This window comes from Phoenix dactylifera, chromosome 4 (genome assembly GCF_051530095.1).
Source record: "Phoenix dactylifera cultivar Ajwa chromosome 4, Ajwa_hap1_PhDact_Kaust_v1.1, whole genome shotgun sequence".
In the NCBI taxonomy this organism is placed as follows: domain Eukaryota; kingdom Viridiplantae; phylum Streptophyta; class Magnoliopsida; order Arecales; family Arecaceae; genus Phoenix; species Phoenix dactylifera.
The window spans coordinates 51,685,063-51,706,124 of NC_143193.1; the positions used below are offsets into that span (position 1 = coordinate 51,685,063).

The 21,062-nt window shown below is 37.9% G+C and overlaps 1 protein-coding gene across 10 annotated transcripts in view; it reads right to left on the reverse strand.

Moving 5' to 3' along the window:
• Nucleotides 1-1,010: 1,010 nt before the first annotated feature.
• The window catches only part of LOC103701281 (RNA helicase family protein), a 59,650-nt gene continuing 39,598 nt past the window's right edge, over nt 1,011-21,062 (reverse strand). For 2 of the 10 annotated variants that reach the window (XR_015977387.2, XR_015977385.2), the window contains exons 22-34: nt 19,257-19,346; nt 19,000-19,056; nt 18,726-18,809; nt 17,854-17,952; nt 17,621-17,761; nt 17,338-17,408; nt 16,895-16,964; nt 15,042-15,134; nt 14,165-14,364; nt 8,780-8,872; nt 4,713-4,835; nt 2,019-2,106; nt 1,011-1,481 (exon numbers count right to left, since the gene is read on the reverse strand). Coding sequence is in view for 5 of the 10 variants with exons in the window: in XM_088720492.2 (XP_088576618.2) it covers nt 2,020-2,106; nt 4,713-4,835; nt 8,780-8,872; nt 14,165-14,380; nt 15,042-15,134; nt 16,895-16,964; nt 17,338-17,408; nt 17,621-17,761; nt 17,854-17,952; nt 18,726-18,809; nt 19,000-19,056; nt 19,257-19,346 (1,224 nt within the window). In the remaining 5 variants the exon portion in view is untranslated. Of the gene's footprint in view, nt 1,504-2,018; nt 2,107-4,712; nt 4,836-8,779; nt 8,873-14,164; nt 14,381-15,041; nt 15,145-16,894; nt 16,965-17,337; nt 17,409-17,620; nt 17,762-17,853; nt 17,953-18,725; nt 18,810-18,999; nt 19,057-19,256; nt 19,347-21,062 lie in introns of those variants that run through there. The other 8 variants (XR_015977386.2, XR_015977384.2, XM_088720492.2 and 5 more) reach the window with 5 other exon arrangements.

Genomic DNA, 21,062 nt, shown 5'->3' on the forward strand with positions numbered 1-21,062 from the left:
TCTACCTGCCCAGGTTTTTTTTACCAGCCGGTCCCTCCAATAACATGCACAAGATGGATAGGAGAGGGGGGCCGGAAATGAAAGGCCGATCCAAAATTACGGAAATTTTGCACGCCTAACATCAAATTCAATAATAAAAGTTGAAAAAAATGAAAATTTCAAATTAGGATGATATAATCTTAAAACGATGGCTTAGTTTTTCCCAAATGTGGCCCATCATGGAGTTTGAAAGAGTGGCTTGCGTTATTACACAAAGTTCCATTACTTCAAAACTCTCCCAGTGAAATCCTCTTTCTTTCTTTCTTTCTTTTTTCTTTTTAAAAATAAAGACCAATGACTTTTCCACCAATAACAGTCCACTAACCTAGCCAAAACAAAACTCTTCTGACATTGGTTTATTGCCTTATTTTTCCTTATTGTTTAAAAAATTAAATTAACGTACGCTTGGAAACGCCAACTGTCAAGTTTTTAAGTGGGGCATACCATGAAGGATTTGGAGGGTCAAATCTGACCGTATCAGCTGTACATTTTTTCTTTTTTTAATAGAGATCAGTTGTGCTTTTACTTTGAACCTCTAGATACACCTGCAATGCCTCAACAGATACGACATAAACTGAAACAAGAGATGAGACCAGAGAAAAATATAACTGACAGAGTGTCGCTTTTGTCAGAAAAATCTAATCCATGAATACTACCAAGGTAAATCCTGCTTGATGGCAACGCAAACATAGAGAGAAAAGACTGTTACCTAAGGTAGGCCCCCCACTCACACCCAATGCTTTGACATTGGGTGGCGACTCCAATGCTTTGACATTGCTGTTTGGTACAATAATCCCAGGATAGCAGCTTCCGACTGGCAAAAAAAATTGCTCTTGGACTTGTAACACATCATTTAACTCCTATCTATTACTAATAAGCCATATTCACAAAGCAGACGATGATCCATGCTTTATGCTAATCGATGAAAGCAGAGGACCAAAGAGGAAACCATCTAGTTGGATCCAAAATCATTTAATAACAAATGCTTTTATAATTAAATGTTTAGTGAGAGGCCTTTTCTTCATTGAGATTCTACAGCAGTTGAAGTTCTACATCCTTCCATGAAATGCATACATCAATTTAAATAACAGAATTTCCAGTACCAGCACCTTTTTCTTCAATACTTCTCTTTGATTTACAGCAGAATGAGCCAGCTCGTCAAGGAACTTGTTCAGCATGTATATCACCGAACTCCTCTAATGGCTAGATTAGAAATTTCAGTAAGCTTACATCTTTCTGCTTGGCCAGGAACGGAATGTCCTCTCTGATTTGGCGAGACAATCCTGCTTAGTATCTCTTAAAACATGTTCACCTATTTTTGCTTGTGGTCACGAGTGTCATTGCAGTTCTCTTACCCAAGCATAATGTTCCTCTGCTTTTTTACATCACGGCCGCAGCACAAGCGTGCTGACTTTTCCAGCTCTAAGTTGCCCATCCAGAGCCTGCAAAGGTTGCTTAGAGTTGCTGAGAAAAGGTGTAAGAAAACACCGGCAACAAAAAGACATTCAATTAGCAAGGCCTGTTTCAACTGTCATCAATCTACAAAAATTGAGTGAATTAACTAAAGGTCCTGCTCGACAATAAAAGGAAAAATTGGAGGGCCTTCCAATTTGCCTGGTGCTAATTTCCACAACTGAAATGATTGTTGGCTGAATCTATCTCCCACACCCCTCTCCCTTCCACACACACACACACATGCGTGCATCAAACAGAATGCGAAAAGGAAAAGAGGGGTTGGGAGGCAATAATGCTGCCTGATGTAAAGTAATTTACATTGGGAAGTCAGAGTATTTGAGGAACAGATAAGCTAGAGTCGCAAATTTTCTGTTTTTTATCAACTCTTTCACCCTTTCTCTATACCTGGAACATTACTGCTAGTGATTTTTCAGTTGTTTGTCCAATCTGGCTACCCTCTCTCCATCCCTCCATGTGAAAGATAAAATATTTCCTCATCAAGAGGCTTGAGAATATGGCCATACCTCAATGTAGAGATTGTTGAGCTTTGTCTTCCTCTAGCAACAAATGAACAATAGATTTCACCACTTCATTGTTGACAAAGGTAGCCCTCTGAAATAAGGGTAAGCAAAGGGAAATTAAACCATATCAAATTTGAAGTCCAGAGTGCATCATGAGAACAATGGCAACTGCCTATACTGCAAACACTATGATTATCATGATATTTCAAACTAAGCAGTGTAACAGACATTACACTTGACTTGCAAAAAATTATGCTTGAGTTCATAAATAATGTTAGTTACCTTTGCTTCACAAACCACAACCACAATCACATCCAAATATTTTCCATAAAACAAGTATCAGAGGTATGGAGTTACGGAATCCAAAAGACAGAATGTGTTGAAGTATTTGATATTAATATGAGAAATCTGATGGTTTGGCTTACCATTCTTTCAATATCTATGATGAAGGGTGACATAACAACTGAACCAACCTAAAGCAAAAAACCTATGACATGGGTACTTAAACAGGAAGTCTTATCACAAGGTAACACGTAAGACAAACTTCCCAAAGTAGTCATGGAGTAAAGAATGGAACTTAATGATGGCTTTTACGGATCATAAGAAACATAGAATGCATTACCAGAGGAGGAAATTAAGCATGGAGAAATGGAGAACTTTAAATACATGTGAGAGAGCAAGTGAAAATATTCTAAGATAAGAGTGAGCTTTTAGCTGCAGTTACCAACAACCTTGTCCATTTATCAAAGAGATATTTTCCCTATGCTATTTGCAGATAGTGAAGGGACTGAAAAGGTTAGTCATAGAAGGGCGAAATGCCAAATTCAAAATGTTTAATGAGCCTATGCCCTTTAGGCTTGTACATACAAGATATGCATTGCTTGTGCGCTATTTATAAACATTCCTTTAATGTTTATGAATCAGTAGGTGGTTGCTTAAGGAGTCCATGCAGAATGTGTGTGCAGCCTTTCCATGGAGTTCTATTTATAAGACATGAGTGATGAGTCCTTTGTAATTGTCTCTGTCTGTCCTGATAAGCATTCACACCACCACTTGCCCATCAATTGTGTGGTGTTAGAGAGCATGTTATAATTACTCAAGGCTATTTTACATTTGTTATTGTCTCTGTTTGTCTGTGTTTGTAACTGTATGTTTGCAATTGTTTGCATTCTAGAGCTATTGTGAGATGCAACCACACATCATTGAGTTCCACACCTGGGATTAATTATAATATGTTACTTCCAGCACTCAAAACTTAATTACCCACTTTGGGAACCTGTCAAAATCTGATGATTCATTATTGACAAGTTATAGCAGTTTTTACATTATCAAATGAGATGATTCAGTTACAGATGGCTCACTTTGACTGTCAGATTTAAGCAGATTGAACATTAGGGGGTACTTGTCCGCAAATTTTGATTAGCAAAGCAGCCTACCTACAGTCAGATTTAACCAGATTTTCTTTCAATTAGCAAATAGATTCTGTTAGTACAACTCATTTTACTCATGTAGGCTACCAGAAGAACAGATACTCTTTTAGTTCACTTCCTAGTCCCCCTTACAGTCCAAGTTGTTTTAAGTTAATCTTGGTTCGAGAAAGTAACATTTATTTAATCAGGAGTCTGGATTTACTATTTAAGCTTTGATTGAAACAAAATTAAAGCAACACATTTTTTTGTAATCAAGATCTCCATGATTTTCTGTTTCTTTATCGAATTTTTCAGCTCAGGATCACTTTTGATGCTAGATCCATTTTAGTTAACCCTTGTTCGTCCATATCTCTTGCAGTATGTGCTCATCTATATAAGCCTTTATTAGCTTAGGTTCTTCTTCTTTTCTCATTTTTCCTCTATCAATAAACGAAGTGTTTCATACCAGCTTCTTTTTGGGTTTTCAATTCTTTCTCACCAGGGATATTATTTTTAATTTGTGAAATTGATAGTTACAAGATGTTTTAAGACCTAGAGTTTTAGCTTGGAAGACAAGTCCCTAGCCCTTTACAGGTTGATCATGAAATTCTTTAATTTCTTTCCTCCCCATATTTGTTAAGATTCTAGGACTTCTATGAATCAAATGTCAAGCTTAACGGTGAATATGCATATGTACTAATCTTGGGACTTAACCAACTAGGCATTCACTTTTGGTGAACCCTCCAACATGGCCTCAAAAACATAATTTTCGCAGCTGTTTGATTGACAGAAATTCAGTCAAAAACTGTTAATATTAAACATGCCAAATGTTCTGGACAAAGTTTATATCCAATAATCAGAAACCAACCATAGAAACAACCGATTAGTAAGGAAAGTATCGGTCCAAAGGGAAACCATTCAATATTCCAACTTAAAAGGAAAAACATTACTTGCAGTATTCCTGATTTTAAAAAAAATATATTCTAAAGGAAGTGAGACTCGGTAGGTTTAAATGTGAAATAAGGATACAGACATCTGATCAGCAAATACATGAAGTCATGAACTGTATAAATGTCATATCAATACATCAACTTCTACCAGGTAGAGGTTCTACCAGTTGGATGCAAAGATACTGAAAAAAACCACTATGAGTCAGTGACCCAGTATGGACTGGGACAGTCCGTACTGCAAACCATGTTTCGCAGGATCCTTTCTTATCTTGACAGAACTATTTTCAACCACATGAAATTATAAAAAAAAGAAAAGAAAAAAGAAAGTGGCCGCATACCTCTGGCTTGCTAATAAGTTCCTTTAGAACAGCATGGAGTGTCATGCGGAGTTCCTTAAACAGAACAGCAATCTGTGCTGGGGCAGTCAGTTTTAACCAGCCATCTATAATGACCAGTCCTATCTGCAATAGCAATTCAAACCTGTTATGGCTAGTCTAAAATCAACAAATTAGCAGTCCCAAGAAACAGATCTTGATTAAAGACAAGAACATTTCCAATGATGTTTTTGCTTCTTACTTGAACTAATCTTTTTGCCAAGCCAATATACTAACCAAAATTTCCTCAAATTATTAAAAAAAAAACAATACCCAAAACCCATATAAATGCTTTTAAAACTTTTAGAATGATATTCTTGCTAGCATATATACCGAATCTTGGTGACATTATAAATATAAACTAGGTACATTGAGTATAAACTGCATTAGTTAATCTTTGCATATAGAGAGAACTTAACAATGCACACAAGGCAGTCCATCAATGCAGCTGGGTCAAGTTGGACTCCTAATAGAAAGGCAGCTTGCTGCTTGCTGGATATTTGACTTGATGGCCATATTAAGATCGTGACAAGATCTAAGTATGGGTGTCAAAGGACCAGGACAGACTGAATTTGGTCAGGACTAAAATCTTAGGCCCCAGCTTGGCTTGGCCCAAGCATAGCCTGGATTTCTTAGGCACAAGCCTGGTCCAATATGTAAACTTTAAAATGTAGCCCAATTTTGACCTATATCAGAAAGTTGGGCCTAACCTTGGCTGACCTTTTAACCACAATACCACATCGAGACTTTTCCCAGCTTCTTAGCATGGAGGGAAGGACAGCTACCACTGAGATTTGTAGTTAAAAAGCTAGCAATCCAATGCTCTCTTTTGTACCACCACCCTCTAGGATCACTAGAGTCACCGCTAGAACCTAATGGTCACCACCACCCTCCACCCCTGTCTATGACACAAATCACACCTAGAGCGAACCACCAACTGCATCTTGACCATGTTCATTGTCACCGGATCATCATTTTTGTCATCCATTCGTCATCACCAAAGAAGTCACCATCTTCTTTGTCCTCCCAAGTGATGCCACTCAAGGTCGACTTTGCTACTATCACAAGGCTGGTTTGCCAATTAGATCTACATAAGAACGTCAGTCCCAAGTCCTCAGCACTACCAAGAAGAAATGAGGGTTGCGCACCACCAAGAGACCTTTTCTGAGAATGGACTGATGGATCATGGGGGCAGAAAGTGAGGAGGAATGGGAGCAGAGAAATATAAGGGTGGATTAGGATTCCTTTCATTAGGGTTTTTGTAGGTCAAAATAGGATGATGCTTTTACCATGTCCATTTTAATCCACTCCCAGCTTGAGCTGCCTATATGTGTCAAATGCATATTATATTGATTGCATACAAAACCTCAGAAATACCCATGCCTAAACCTCATTGGCAATCTAGGCTCGAGGCAGGCCCAAAAACTAGTCAAGCCACAAATTCTAGGTCCAAGCCCAAATTGCAAGCATAAAGGCTAAGCCCAAGACCAGATTTCTCCTAATGATAATATTTTAGCCATAAATTTAGAGTTCAACTGGGCAGTCAAATATTCTATGCTAGCACTAATTTTCAGTTCAAACCAGAACAATCTTCTACAAATGCAAAATAGCACAGTATTTCTATATGATAGTAAAGAACTTGAGAATGAGCCTCATTCCATTTATATGAGATGAACTCCATATAGCAACCAAAGGCCATTCAAAAAAAAAAATCTTTGAATCGACTCTTAAGTACTTCATCAAAGATAATTACAAGTAGGTATGTACTTTTTGAACCCTTGGCCACAAGAAACATCTACGTTGCAGTCTCCTTAGAAACTCTTAGTTGCACCCACTTTCTAAGTGCTTCTCATTATTTTTTTCTCACTACTGCTCCCATGCCATGTACCCACATTCCCGCCCAACCCTTGCACTCATTTCTAGTAACAAAGGGACCATCCACTTTGGAATCTCTTTGGAAACTCGTCCCTGCACCCGCAACATAAACATTTCCATATTTTCCTTTTTCAAGATACCTGCTAATCTGCACCTGGACCCACACCCACTTCTGATAACTAAACTCTTACTCTATACATAAATGAGACCACCCTATCCTCATAGGAGTGGTCTATACAACACAGCCAATCCATAGTTCTCATTTTCATTACATTGTCCTCTATTGGTACTAGCTTGCCCATTCCTCATAGTAGTCATATCTAAATATATTCTTAATCTCATAACATGTCTTCATCTTTTCTTTATTCATTTTTGCCTATTCACTGTCCAACAATATTTTGATCCATACAATACAAACTAAGGTCGGAGAAATAGGTACCGAGCACCATACCGATTCTCCAGTGGCACGAGTCGGTATGGGCCGTGTCGGGCCTGTACCGACGAGGTCACAGTACCGTGGAAGAGAGGAAGAGAGAGAAAAAGAAAAGGGAGAGACAGGGAGGGAGGCTGGCGGAGAGTGGCAGAGGCCGCGACAGGCGAGGTCGCGGCCGATTCCTCTGTTTCAAACAACATGATAACCTTCATCTTTTAATCTTCCCCTCCATCTCTCTTAACACGTAACTCCTTTCCTCTCCAGTATCTCCATTCCAACCTATGCCCCACACCTTCGCCTCCACTCACCTTTGGCCTTCATAACTCTCCTTGTATCCACTAGAATTTGGCTTGATATCCATTTCTCATTAGCAATCTCCAACCATTTATGCTTGACCAAGCTTGCCGTGAACGTACAGACCAACAACCTACTAGTTTTGTTGCACTCCCCATCTCAAGCTTCACTTCTAATAGGTCCCCCCCCCCCTTTCCCTATTTTCTTCTCTTTCTTTCTCACTCCCATCCCCTCCTTTCCTCCATTAATGCTCCTATCTCTAGGTTACCGTGAACATTTTAAAATCCTTGATGTTTTAGAGATATTGGATTTCGTACCGGTTTTCTTCCAGAACTATAATGACATACGGTGGTATCAATGCCAAAAACCTACCGGAATAGTACAATACCATTTGTACCATCCTATTCTAGTGGTATTTGAAACTAACCATCCATTCAACTAGAAACCTTAGATCTACAATTCAATTTCAAGGTACATGGTGAAACCCACCATGCATGGGGGCAAGGGTAATGGCTAAGCCCCCTTGTGTTTTGACGACCTCTCTCCAATGCACAATCCCTCACCAACTTTTGTTGCCTTGTTCTTGATCAATCCAAACTAACCAAATCTAGAACCGAAATTCTGAATTTCTAGCTCCGATCAAGCTCGAGATAGAAGCATCAAGTTAGAGGTCCATTTGTGGTTTGGCCCAGGCTTTTGCATCTTGCCCTTGATCGAACCTAACTACATGAGTTGCACCCCTAATTATTCATTTTCAGAAATAGAGACAATAGCATGCCTTGATGATAATGAATTATATTAGCTTCATCATACATCAACGCATGTTAAGAAAATGTCTTATCAAAGGTCAGATGTTTTCCATTTGACGAAATTTTTCAATAGATACAGCCAATGCATTTCCATTTGCTGGCTTTAGTATTGCCACATTTCAACTCTCTACAAGATGATTTTTTATCTAGATCCTAGATATAGATAGGACACTTTTCTATTCATTTATGACTCTGAATCTGAAAGCTACTCCTGATTTAAGATGCCAAATTTCCAAATCATCTACCTACCTTTTTAGTTCTTATATTACTTGAATATTGAGCTTGTTTGTTCATAAAGCCTTCTACCAATAGAGGAAAACTTGTTGCATTTGAAAGTAGAAAATAGCCTAACTTGTTGAGATTTTGTTTTGGTTATCAAAAGATTCTTCCACAAAATACTGCCCTTATTTTTATGTAAACCGATAGAAATCAAACTACTTGTGTAAAATCAGTCTTGTTAATTAGTCAAGCTCTAATAGTCTACAGGCATAAACAAAATCAACAACTGCACATGCAAAGTACAAGCCTAAAGTTAGTATAGATAGGCAACATGAACCACTCTGCATATAATATGAAGCAAGCAACATGTCCAAAGTTAGAGATAGTTATTAAGATGTCACCTGATGTTGGATAACCATGGAGCCACCAAACAGAAGAATAGAGTAAGGAGAGATGATGGTAGTATCTCGAAGGAACACCTTGCTGGTCTCAACCTATGAAAGAAAAATAAATATATTTGAAATTATAATTGTTCAAAACCCAGCCTAATCGTAGTTTCTTAGATTTAGGACCACAATGTGGAATATTAAGAAATGCAAAAGTTATAGGCCTCCGCAAAGATATAAAACAGACATGAAAAAATTAATCCTGTCGATCAGAAATATATGAAAGCATTTTTAAATTTGCATCTCAATGATTGCACTTTTCCTTTTCTTTTTTTAAGAAAAGTTATACTGCAGAAGATCCACACAAAAATGAAATGGTGAAAATAATGACTACTCTTTTAAATAGTGAAAGTCATGTGACTTTGCAATCATATAGGAACTTGACATGAGATATGCATGTAACTAACTAAAAACCTTAGTTCATATAACAGCAGCAGGAAGATACCAACATCAGAAGAGAATTTAAGGTCGAGCAATTGCATCTAATTGCTAATGTTTCAACCATGGTCTGCCGAACCGGACCGGACCGGCCGGTTCATCCCGATATTAATGCCAAAGAGAGGTATTAAATGCCACTCTGTGGCATTTATCCCGCACGTCCGCGCGCGGGCGCCCACGTGCGGACGCCCGCGCGTGGACGTGAAAACCAGAAAAAAAATGCTTATCGGCTCGTATCGGACCAGTTCCGATACGAACGGAACCGTACCGGTCCGGTAGGCAACCGGTACGCCTGCCGGTACCGGTACGGTAGACCTTGGTTTTAGCAAATCCTATTGCTTGGAAATCCTTAAATAGATAGGACCTAATGTTCTCAATGCAACTTGGGGTATTTGTCTACCAAAAATTCCACAGAAACTGAATTCCAAATAGCAACGCTAATTCTAGATTGCAAGTATGACTAGCAAGTAAATCTAAAACATATTATTCAATTACAAAGAATTTTGTGGAAGTTGTCTAAGTTAATTGCCGGTCTAAAATCGCTATTGTCTAAAAAAAGAAGCCCAAAGAGCAGTTTTTCTTAAAAATATTAGGTCCAAACAAGGTTAGCCATATTGGTCTGTATCGCCCTATACTAGGTGTACTGTACCATATCATATTGGTACCAAAATAAGATTCGGTATGGAGGGCGTATCAAGTCTCGATACGCTGAACTGACCTCTATACTAGGCATATTGACACTATGCCAACATAGTAACGGTACAGAATCTGACATGGAGAAGGCAACCTTGGATCCGAATATTTTTTTCCTACAAGCCCTTTATATAGAGACAAAAGCATGGATACTATAAAAAGATTCTCACATGTAATTATTCCATATCTGCTGGACCTTGTTTTTGTCGGATCATCCTGTATGAAAATTGCAGCATCTATGATTTTTGCTCCTCACTCTTTGTACTTATATTACAAATCAAGGTATATGAAACTGATCTGAGCTGCCTGGCGTCTTATGCTGAACCAATGGAAAACCGGGTCAATTTTGCATATTAGTTCGAGCAATATAGGAACTGGTCAAATCCAATCCAAGTCAAGAAGGGAATTGCCCAATTCAAGCAGTATTGACCTAGTTCAGCTAGGCCAAACCAATCGGGCCTGTTGGATAAGCCAGTTGGATCCTCATGATTAGAAACAAGATTTCTAGGATTACAAAACATGATGTCTGGCTCAGCCTATCTCAACCAAACCATTCCTAGCCCAATCCCACTGAATGAAATAAAGACTTGGGGAGGTCTTTTTTTCTCCCTATGGGTTGTGGGCCAACCCACTCCAAATATGTTCTTGTAAATTTTGTGAATATAGGCTTAGCCCAGCCAATGGTCCTATGAGTCCTAGCTAGATGGCACTGGAATATCCAAATAGGTCCTCAAGTTTATAAAACCCTCCCATCCCCCATAAATTCCTTTTTCTCCCTCTTCTCCCTCCCTAGCTTGCTCACTCTCACTGCCGGATTTCTTGCCGACTGGACCATACCAACCAACCTCCACCTCTAAAACTTTCTCCATTGCAGCCGGCTCCTGCTCTTCTAGTGATCCACCTAGTGATCCCCATCCAGCAGCTTAATTGGGCTCGTGGGGGCCATAGGCTCCACCACATCCACCAATATCATCATCTCTAATAGCCACCGGTAGGACATCAAACCACCTTTCCTCCCTCCTCTCTCCCTCCCCCTCTCTAGATCTAGGAAGAAATCCCAAATTGGGTAAATTGGCCTACGATCGGCACCAACATGCATATTGTGTGCTAGTATGGCATGATACCGTACCAACCCAGTACTTGATTGATATGGGTCATAGTAGCGGTTTACAATTCATGATTCAATTGTCCAAATTATTTTTAAGACTTGGCAAATCAATTCCCCCTAAATCTTGCCCATGATTAGAAATTCAAAGAGTCTTCTCAATATTATGAGAAATAACTACTAAAATTCAGAGTACATTATCATAGAACTTATAGACTTCATATATATAGGTTGTCACATAGAGATCCAAAAATAGAACTAGAAAGACCTTATTTTAGCAGGCCAATGAAACCCTAAAGATTGACTTTTTTGAAGCCTATTCAACCTAAAACCTTCCTAAAAATCCAATAATATAATACAACTCAAACTCAAAGAATTGCGTAGAAACTAAAACAGTTTATTCAACAAAACAACCATTCATATGCTCAAGTCAAAGAAGTTTAAAGAAGCAAAAGGGGCATTTCAAAAAAATCGATATAATCAACATCCTAATTTTTATCCACTTAAACCATTAGCATGGACAAATATGGATAAGACTACCATGCTAAAAAGGTGAATTCAAGGATTCAAATCTCGGTCCCAATGCCCGTACTAGTTGGGCACAAGTTACATACAAAAACAGCCAAGGTTCGCCGTACCGGGTCCAATAGGCGTACCGGTCACCTACTGGACCGGTACGGTTCCAGTTCGTCCGGCCGGTATGAACCGACCAGCTCTTTTCCGCCGGAACCAAAAAAGAAGAAGAGAACGAGAGAGAGCGCGGGAAAGAGAGGGCGGGAAGAGACCTGTGGCCGCCATCGGAGAACCTCGGAGGAGCGGCAGAGGCCGAGGAGGGGTGGCGGAAATAAGGGACGCGGCCGCGGCCTCGGCCTCCGCTGCGCCCCGGCGGGTTCCCCCGCCCCCCCAGCCTCCGCCGCCCCTCCGCGACTCTTTGATGGCAACCACAAGTTTTCTCCCTCCCTCTCTTCCTCGTGCTTTCTCTTCTCTTCGTCTTCTTCGTCTCCAGCACAAAACCGGCCCGTACCGGTTTCCACTGCTCCGGCATACCGGTTACAGGCCGAACCGGTCCGAACCGGCCGGAATGGGCTGGTTCGTCAGACCTTGGTACCAGCCGACTAGGCCTACCATGTATTTGCACATGCTGAGACTTTTGAGCCTGCAATTGAGTTTCTGGTGCCAGTACAGGTCTGCACCAATTCAGCAATGCTTTCTTTTATATTGGTTCTTTAATGGTGCTTTAAGTTTAGCTAAGCTACTCCATGAAAAATATTCATAAGTTAACTTGCAATACTAAATGCACGAAACTAAAAAATCCATGCAAAGTAACAAGGCAATCATATCATGGTTAAAAAATGCAAAAGAAAATCTCAAATTGACCAGCCAGATTTGAGATGTCTTGCACTTCCTATTTCCCTCTCCGTCCTCGGATGTGACACAAATGGGGAAAAGGCCAGCCAGAGGTCATTTGTCTGCATCCTCGTTGGTGCCGGGGCAAACCAATTGGTCGTAGTTTCTGTCCCACTTGGTATAGGATGGTACCAAGCTAGATAGCATCAATACCACCTGGTCCTAAGGTTTTGGGTCCAAAATCCGTCCGAGGAACTGAATGGTCACCAGTCTGATCCAGAACATCCAGTACAAGCCAGTAACAACCAAGACCTAAATCCTTATATGAAATATATTTATCCTACATGATCCCTCCACTTCTGCCCCAAAGTGATTCCACACAACCCAGTTTTACCTGGTTATTGAACCCAACACAACTTTGAACTCCAAACAAGAAGCAATTTGCATCACCATAACAAACTTATTTTTTCAATTTCCATTATTATACTATCAAGTAAAATCAAAAAGCAAAGAATTAAACCATAAAGAAATGAAAATGAGCTGAGATTGGAAAGGAAGCTAAGAACTCAATAAACACAAAGCAACAGACACAAAATCTATTTTTTTTCTCTCCAAATTTTACATATTCCAGGAATCCTTTTAAGTACAATCTAAAAATTTAAGGGAAATAACATTTTCAAGAAAAAGATGAAAAATCCTTTCAAATTTCATGGCATAGGATTGATTAAAGAGTAAAGCCAACAACTTCACCTCGATAAAGAGATACAACTAGGATCTGATGGCAGATAGAGGTACAGCTAAGACTAAATTTCATTACAGGGACCAAAAGTGGACTTTGCAGCAAGTACAACTGAAATTTGCCTTGCTAATACCATGATCTACAAGTTCCTGACTTGCAATGGAGCTTACTATTCTGGAACATTTTATTGGATGCACTATAGACCAAGCAAGAAGCGAAGGACAATACATGGTATCACATGGTTGGAAAATTATATGCCAACAAAAATTTACTATAACAAAACTGAGAATTTGCATAACTGAAAATGTCTCCAAGCTTAGATGCTAATATACGAACAGAGGAAAAAAAATCAGGCAGCCATTCAAATGCTTTTTCTTATCTTGGCCTCTAGGAAAGGAAACATAAATGAAACCAGATCGTCGATTTGTGATAATATATTCTAATAACAGGATTTTTTTGTAACTTAATCTGAGGACCATTTCAACAAAGTTCACATATAGCTCATATTAACCAACTCAGGGAATCTGAAACATGTGAGGTATCAATTTTAAATACAAATTATGAAAGAAGAGTACTAAATCGATTTGTATTGGATTCATTAGATAATCATGCATTGCTGCTCTTGTTTAACTCATTAAGGAGGGAGGTATAGTATGCTCTCTATGCAGTTCGACAACCAAGGATTGACAAGGTCTGAATTCTCTAGCAACATGCTTTTTCCTTGCTTCTTATTTACATGCTCTACAAAACTCAACATGTAATCACCAAGCTTAACATACTGGAACATTAAACTGAAGAAAGACAGAAGACTTTCAACTAGCAAATTACATAGATCACCTGTTGCAACCTGTTGCAAATCAACAGGCCAGATGTAAGGTACCAGCAGGTTAGATTATTAAGTACACTCACCTACTGGCACATATGGATAACTTGGGTGTTTTATGTAATACTATGATAAATGATAAAAAACAATTAATCAAAGGATCAATGAAACTGATTCAAGAAGCCGCAGCCGTACCTTTTCAAGGAATGCAAGAAATGGATACTGAAAACCTTTCGCATTATAATTTACAGAGGAAGGATGTATGTGCACTTCTCGCCTTCCATCATACCATATAGGACGATCCTTCACAGCAGGGCTACTGTATAGTGCTTTGCTGTCACCTAAAGATGCTCCAGCAATACCCTCTCTAGTTGCAGCCACATTGGGATAGAGACCTGCACATATGATTGACTGCATAGATACAATGAGAAACTCTTCTACCTCAAAGAACAAAAGGTGTTGGCCACAAGGTATGCCATACCGAACCAAACAGGACAGTACGGAGGGTACAGTACTGTACCGCACGGTTCGGTACCAATACACAATACGAAGGGCGTACTAACATGCAGTATACCAAACCAGTCTCCATACTAGAGTACTGAGACAGTGACAGCATGGCATCGATAAAGGGCCCAGTACCGAGACGGTGTACCTTGGTTGACCATATGGAGGAAAGAAACTATATTGGCATCATAAACTTATATAATATTTCGAGTAACAATATTTCTATAGATTTTGTTTCAATAGATGTCCACAGTCTTCCTGTTTCTACAGTAAACATAAGAAAGGAACAAACTCCCGTGTAAGGGAAGAATGCTGGCAAGTAAACTTTATAATACTTAACAGCATACATGGCATGTTTCTTTCAAGATATGAGTCATAGTACATTTTGATAACCTTATAAAAATAAAAGGAGAAAAAAGAAATCAATGATTGAAGGATTGAGTTGAAAAAAAGTATAAAAACCTTGCAGAAAGACCAAAAACAATAAATAGCACATAACATAAATACACATAAAAACATAATGCAACGATGTTCATGTGCATTTGGGCCAAAACCAACAGTATGTTACCTTAATAATTGAAGAATGACATGCATACATATTGAATGGCTGAGACAGATCGGCAAACCAACTGTCAAGCTTGTCTCTCCTTTTACCATCACTCTGCTCCCCACTCCCCCCCGCCCACAAAAAAAAGGCCTTTAGTCATATTTAAATGAAAAAGTTAAAGCATTTTATAGAATATCTACACAATAAACAAAAGAAACATAAGCAAAAAATTCACCTCTTTTCTAACTCATCAAGAAATCCATATTTCTAAACATATACTGTGAGTGCAAAATTTGAAAGCAACTAAAATAACCAGACATAAAATTTTAAAGAGACAAAGCATATGTCTAATAATACTGAAAGAACAAAGAAAAGGTCATATAATCACAGTCAAATAGATAAAATTACAGTTCATGACAGCCCAGACACCAGACTAACTGGAATAAGCTGCAAGCATTCTGTTGCCATCTGAAGTAGCAAACATAAGAATGACACTGGACCCTTAAAATCATTAAAATTGCTAGTGGAAAGAACCACATTTTGGGTGGTATAAATCCAATGAAAATGCTACCATGAGGACTGTTCATGCGGCATATGGCGCTTAATTAGATACAATAAAAGGAGTCAACAATCATTCTTCTTTTAAGAACCATAATATAATAAAATGTCTATTATCTTCTTCACTTACATCAGTCTAATTGCAAAGAGGGGGAAGAAAGAGAAGGCGGAGAAGAAGAAGAAGAAGCAGAAGAAGGAGAAGGAGAAGGAGGAGAAGAAGCAGAGGAAGGAGAAGTAGGAGAAGAAGAAGCAGAGGAAGGAGAAGTAGGAGAAGAAGAAGGAGAAGAAGGGGAAGAAGAAGGAGAAGAAGTAGAAGAATGAGAAGAAGAAGAAGAAGGAGAAGGAGAAGAAGAAGGAGAAGGAGAAGAAGGAGGAGAAAGAGGAGGAGAAGAAGAAGAAGAATAAGAAGAGGAAAACGAAGAAGAGGAAGAAGAAGAAGAAGAAGAAGAAGAAGAGGAGGAGGAGGAAGATGAGAAGGAGGGGGAGATAAAGATGTAGGATAGAAACATCAGAAAACATTAAGAAACTTCAAATTATACTTAAAATCATTGAAAATATTTTAAAAAATGATTACTATTAATTCAAACATAAAAAACATTGAAAAAAAAAATGGCGTGTTGGTTCGGAACCGGCACACCATTATGTACCGTGTGTTAGTACGGTACCGGTTACAAATTGATCACAGACGGGTATAGGTCCCAAAACTGGTTTGGCGAACCTTGCATCAAACACTATTTACACGAACAATTCATAACATTCACACAAATCTGACCCAATTTCACAAGTCTTTCCATACGCAACCCTACAGGGCAATGCTAAAGATTCACCCACTCCCAACCACCTCACTTCCAATTTTGCTCCCAACGATTGACCAAAAATACTTTGCTTTAATAAACATGATAATTTTTTCTTACATTCCTCTGGCTTTCATAGGATTTTTTCAATACATATATATATATATAAGAATTAAGCTATTCATTAATTACATATTATGCTGGCAAAGCATCAAATAAGCACTGCATGGGTAGCTGTCAATGCTTTCACACCCTTAGGACTTAATGGCCCAGCAGTATTATTCCAGAGGTCCTTTGTTCTCAAAAATACATTCTACAGCTTTTTTAAAGACCTCCCAACAGATGAAATGTCATTAACAATAGCATTAGGATGTCACGTCCTTCCGCACAGTTGACATACAAAAGAGTAGAAACCGATTAGACGGTACAGTGAATGAAAGAAAATCCAAGAACCAGCATACATACCATTCACGACTAGATAGCTAGCTTCATTATATTCAAACTAAAATAAAAAAACTTTACCATAGTAAGTTTCGGGAGATTGATGAGTCCAATGTCTGCTAATAAATTTCCAAATTGTATACGCATGTCCCTGCCATGTTGATGTAGTAGGTTGAAGAAAATTTTTAGTCCTCTTCCCCGAAGTAATTAGCATCAAAAAAGAAAGAAAAGAAGAAAAGAAAATAGAGGGGTAAAATGCATCCAAGATTTATAATTTTCCATTCAAGTATTTCAATACAAGTCCATATACCCTAACGAGATGTTTATGAGGATTGATCAGAAGAGTCTTTGAAGCTAATCCCAATGGTTGGGATAAGGCCGGATGATTACAGCATCTAAAGAGGCTTTAGATGCAATTAAATTCACATGCTTACATCTTAAAAGAAAGATGCAAAGTGGCCATGAGATAGTAATGTTATAGGAGAAAAGATAAAGCATCTATGAATAACATACAGGTTACTAACCTTATCATATACATAACAGAGCTGTTTAAGAAGTATGAACGGCAAAAACGTTGAGCAGCTTTTGCCCCATTCTGCAAGAATATAATCACTTGCATTAGTAAGTTTAAGTGATTAATGTCAGACAATACATAAGAGCAACTTTAAGCAGCACATGCTATGCATGTAGTTGAGACTAATACTTAGTATGGCTCCTTTTAATGATATCCAAAGCACAAATGGTGGAGAATAAAAGTCGGCAAACGAAATGGAAAGGCTATTCCACTACAAAAAGGAAACTCATAACCTCGTGTAGAATCCTGGCCCATTTATTGTAGGCAACAACCATTAACAGGTGGTCTGATTCTTTGTTGCCCTCATTGGAAGCAAGTATATTGTCCAGGCTTTCACTCAACAATGCTGATTTTGCTCTCTCCACATTTTGCTTCTGCAGAATAAACGTGCCAAAATTAAACAGATTCTGACAAGGTTGCGGAAGCAAGAAAATAATGTATACTATATACAAATTATTAATTATACCTCATCTTTGGGATAGACAAACGGAAACTTGTAACTCAAAAATGCTGCAATCGAAAGAATTGGTGATAGGCAACCAAATACTGCACCATACAACATCATCTGTATAAAGAAATAACTTTAGTAAGTGCTGAGTTTTGCATACATTTATATCATTTTTAATTATTTAAATTTATCATCTAAACTTCTGATTGGCCAATTGATACGTCAGCAAGCAAAGATAAGGGCCACTAGATGAATACAGTGTTAATACCAAAACCAGCATTAGAAGTTTAGTGGTTGTGACAACCTTCAATCTTAAATTCGGGATAAAGTCGGTGCTGAGAGATAATTTAGTGGTGCAGGAAGTAATTCCAACGTGCGGCACAGTGTTATACGTGCTTCTTATTAAATGACAATGATAGCAAGGAGGGATCAAAAAGGATAACACAAGTTGAAATGGCATAACTTTCTTCATAGGTTCATCTTCCATGCACAAACTCTCTTTACTGTCAAACAGTCTGGTTCGTACAACTTGCTTGGTCACACATATATAATCATAACTACAACCATCAAGCCTTGTCCCAGCTATCTGGGGTCAGCTTTATGACTCCTTATTCTCCAAACATTCCAATTTGGAGCCATCTCTGATATCAATTCTATAGTATCTTATGATCAGACAGCAATCTAAAAGCACCTCTGTACATGGTCCCTTCAGCTTTGCCTAAAGATTGAGCCTCATCAGCACATATATTCAGAAAATTTACATACATTTTGTGTATGTACAGGAATATAATACCACTATCAATCAAATGTAAGTAAAATTGCTGTACCAAAAGAAAGCACATTCAATCCCAAGGAAAATCAACAGACAATAAAAGTACATGTAAAGATACCTTCCCAATCAAAACATCCACGGGTAGTTTTGCCAAATGATATCCAAGAGGTGACAATACCTCATCTCCTTCAAAGGCTCCAACCTGAACCAACCAAAGAACTAGTTAATATGATCATCAAAAAGATCATATTCAGTACAAATTTTCAGTTAGACCTACTACTGATAATAAAGATAATCAAAAAATGAGTGAGCTACTTCAAGTTATAAAGCCATCAAAATAAATGCTAATTGTTAAGATTTTACAAATATGCAGAAAGTATTAAAAGTATTACCTTATATAATAAGTCAATTGCAGAGGAAATAACATCTTCACGTGGGGTTTCTATAGCCTGGTAAAATCAGAGTTTATGCAGTTAACTTCAAAATAACTCCTAATAAAATGGTTGACCTTGGAACTAGAAATAACATAAAGAGTATAAAGTTTCAGAAAATTGAATATAACCAATAGAACCGGACATTTTAAGCAAGTTAAAGGCAAATAGTGCAATTGCATTCATGTGCATAACATAAATGTAGAGCACACACATACCTTTAGTAAAAAGGATTTTATATCTCCTAAAGAAAGTGATTTTATTTGGAGACACAACTCGGTCAATGGCATCCGCAACATCTCAGGTACCTTTATTTAGACATTAGATAATATGAGAGCCTGATTTATGCTACAGTACAAAAATACATCAGGGGAACGATGATTAAAAAGTAAATTCATGCCATAATACATGACAAATAATGATTAATGTATCTCACAATCATCAATAGATGTAAATAATGGTGTAGAAGCAGGGGCTTGATTTTCAAAGCACCAAGAATGTGATCAGAAACCGGTGATGGGTCGCAGAGTCACAGGATAGTGGATGTGAAGTAGCCATATTGTTATTTTATCATAATCTAATATGTTAAAACGTACAAAAAGAGGTAGATTGTGTCCCCTATGATTCAACAACTTCATACACGTGAAGGCCTCAGATCTTGTATGCCCTTGTATCATTTACCAATATGGTACAAGACATGGTTTGCCCTGCATATCTACTCACAGTTCTTTTCTTTTTTTTTTCTTGGTAAAAAGTAACTGTTCATTGAACTGGACAATACCCATAAGTCAATATGGATCAATACAGCAAGTGATACAGGGTTGATACATAAGAGTATAATCAAAATTTGAAACCTTGCTACAAATGCATGCTCTAATGCACCAGTGGGTGTACTTATTGTGGAAATTTTATGTGCACAAAAACACCTGCATATAGTAGTGATAACAACATAGGGCTGAAAGTAGGTCGGATTATATCCAACCATATCTGTTTCCGTATCCGATTTGGATCGGATTCGGATATTTTTTTTGGTCTGATCTGATCTGAATACGGATTCAGATAGTCAGTTCAAAAATCTTCCAAATATGGATATAATTTTTTCGGATTCGGATCCGGATCCAGATATCCGTATAACAAGAGTAAGTGAAAAGAAGTTTAAATTAAGTTAAATCGGAGAACCAATTAAGTGATTAACCAAGCCTAAACTAAAAAAATCTAGATATCGGATAACTGTCACTTAATACGGAATATCCAACTTAAATAAAATCCTTCAAATCACCCAACATGCCTGAAAGGCTCAAACCTCTCGTTCGTCCATTTCGTCATTCTTTCCTCTTCGTTATCTTCAAGTAACTAGGATTTCAAAGATCCTGTCGATTTTCTAGTTTTCACCCGGCGATTGCAACCAACTACAGCCGTAAGATGCCTTGGAGGCGCCATAAATTCCATCACTTGGGTGATAAGCAACTTTGAGCGGTATATCTTTTATGAAATTGTTGGTTTTTATTATTGATAAATGCTTGTTAAAATTATATTTTGTTAATTGAATATTTTCTTTATCATCATGTCTTTATTGCCGGTTTTGATCATTGAATTTTGCTCAAATTTGATTAATATCCGAAAAAGTATCTGATTTATATCCGTATTCGGATAAGACAATATGGATATGTTTAATATCCAACTCATATCTGTATCCATTTGTAATAAATATAGATATGTTTAATATCCGATTCGTATCCGTATACGTTTAGAACAAATAATAGATATTAATTTTGATATCCATTTAATATCCATATTTGTATCCATATTCGTCGAAAAATATGGATACAAATAAGGATATATCAATATCCAATCCGTATCCGATCCGTTTTCCGCCCTATAATAACCTTAACACGATGTTTTTTCATAGGAATGAAAATTAATCAGGATCATATGAGAACTGAAAGGGAATGGTAGATTGGGGATCAGAACTGCCCATTTCTACTCGTTTTTCTCAGACACGAAATCAAGTATGCACAGAAAGC